This window comes from Galeopterus variegatus, unplaced genomic scaffold (genome assembly GCF_000696425.1).
Source record: "Galeopterus variegatus unplaced genomic scaffold, G_variegatus-3.0.2 Scaffold5645, whole genome shotgun sequence".
Lineage (NCBI taxonomy): Eukaryota > Metazoa > Chordata > Mammalia > Dermoptera > Cynocephalidae > Galeopterus > Galeopterus variegatus.
Genome location: NW_007731756.1, coordinates 10095 through 11317, shown reverse-complemented (window position 1 = coordinate 11317; position 1223 = coordinate 10095). Strand labels below are relative to the sequence as shown.

The 1223-nt window shown below is 40.3% G+C and overlaps 1 protein-coding gene across 1 annotated transcript in view; it reads right to left on the bottom strand.

Moving 5' to 3' along the window:
* Nucleotides 1-593, bottom strand: part of LOC103605185 (death-inducer obliterator 1-like) — a 7753-nt gene extending 7160 nt beyond the window's left edge. The window contains exon 1 of the mRNA XM_008589770.1: nt 338-593. Coding sequence (XP_008587992.1) covers nt 338-382 — 45 coding nt within the window. The 5' untranslated portion in view covers nt 383-593. The remainder of the gene's footprint in view (nt 1-337) is intronic.
* Nucleotides 594-1223: the final 630 nt, after the last annotated feature.

Here is a 1223-nt window from a genome sequence, read left to right as displayed (position 1 = left end):
CTTTGCCAGATCACCTCCAAATTCCCATTCTACTCCTTCAATCATAAAAAAATAAAAATAAAAATGAGGAAATAAAGTTTTTACATTTTTTTACTAAAATGTAATCATATATACATGATTACAATAAACAAAAAAAGAAATTTCTATCACTGTATTTGTCAAACACACCGCCACACAGGAATGTAACTACATAAACTTATTTTAACATTCACCTGAAAGTATCTAGTAAGTTGCAGGCTGGCATTTCAAGTGTTAACCATCAAAATGAAAGGTTAAAAAACATGTTCAAATAAGCTCTATGTTCCGTTGTCACAGAGACTATACTGTAAGCGGGTACCTTAGACACAGAAGACTTGAGTTCACCAACATAATCCCAAACCATCTTCGGTGCGATCCTCCCACCGATGTGAATTGTGTTGGGCAAGTCCTAAATAAAAAGCACTTTGAGTAAATCACCTGTGAAACTCTAGTGTTCAAAAAGAGACTAATGTAGTAACATGAAGGCACCAAACTACCCAAAATTCAAGAAAACAACAATTCCAAGGAAAATGGTGATGACCGTATTAAATACTGACTGGTGAACTACCATCAGGATTACGAGCTCCCAAACCCAAAGGTGGTATAATGACCTTCTGACAAACAGGATTGTTTAGAAACTACTGCCCAACCTCTTTACGTTATCTTTTGTGAACACACACACACACACATACAGTAATGACTCAGTTATTACCAGGATAACTGACTTGCCACTCCTTCCTAAGGTCATAAATTCTAGTGCCATCTTTGTTAACTTTGAAAAATGAAAGACCTGTTGGGGGGGGTTACACCTGCCACCCACGCTATGCAGGTTACAGATGCCTGGCCATGCTGGTGGCTGGGCACACACGTGTGGTAAATGCCCTTGCTAAACAGGTCACTGCTAAACAGATCACTGGGCTGCCCAACTGCTNAATATTTGTGTGAATTTTAGAATCTAAATCCAGTTTTCATCCTTCAGAGGTAAATTTTATTGAGGGCTCTCATGTGAGAAATTCTGTGGGAAAATAAAGCCAAGTGTTTGAGAAGCTTATTGCAAAAGCCTGAATGGTTCCTGTCCCACGAAGTCACCACCAGTCCTGACCAGCCCTGACAGTGGCCGCTGAAAGGGAGGGATTAGCCCTGTAGCCACCAACTACAGAACCAAGGGCCCAATTCACGAGTAAACTCACCCCAATTGTCAGAGC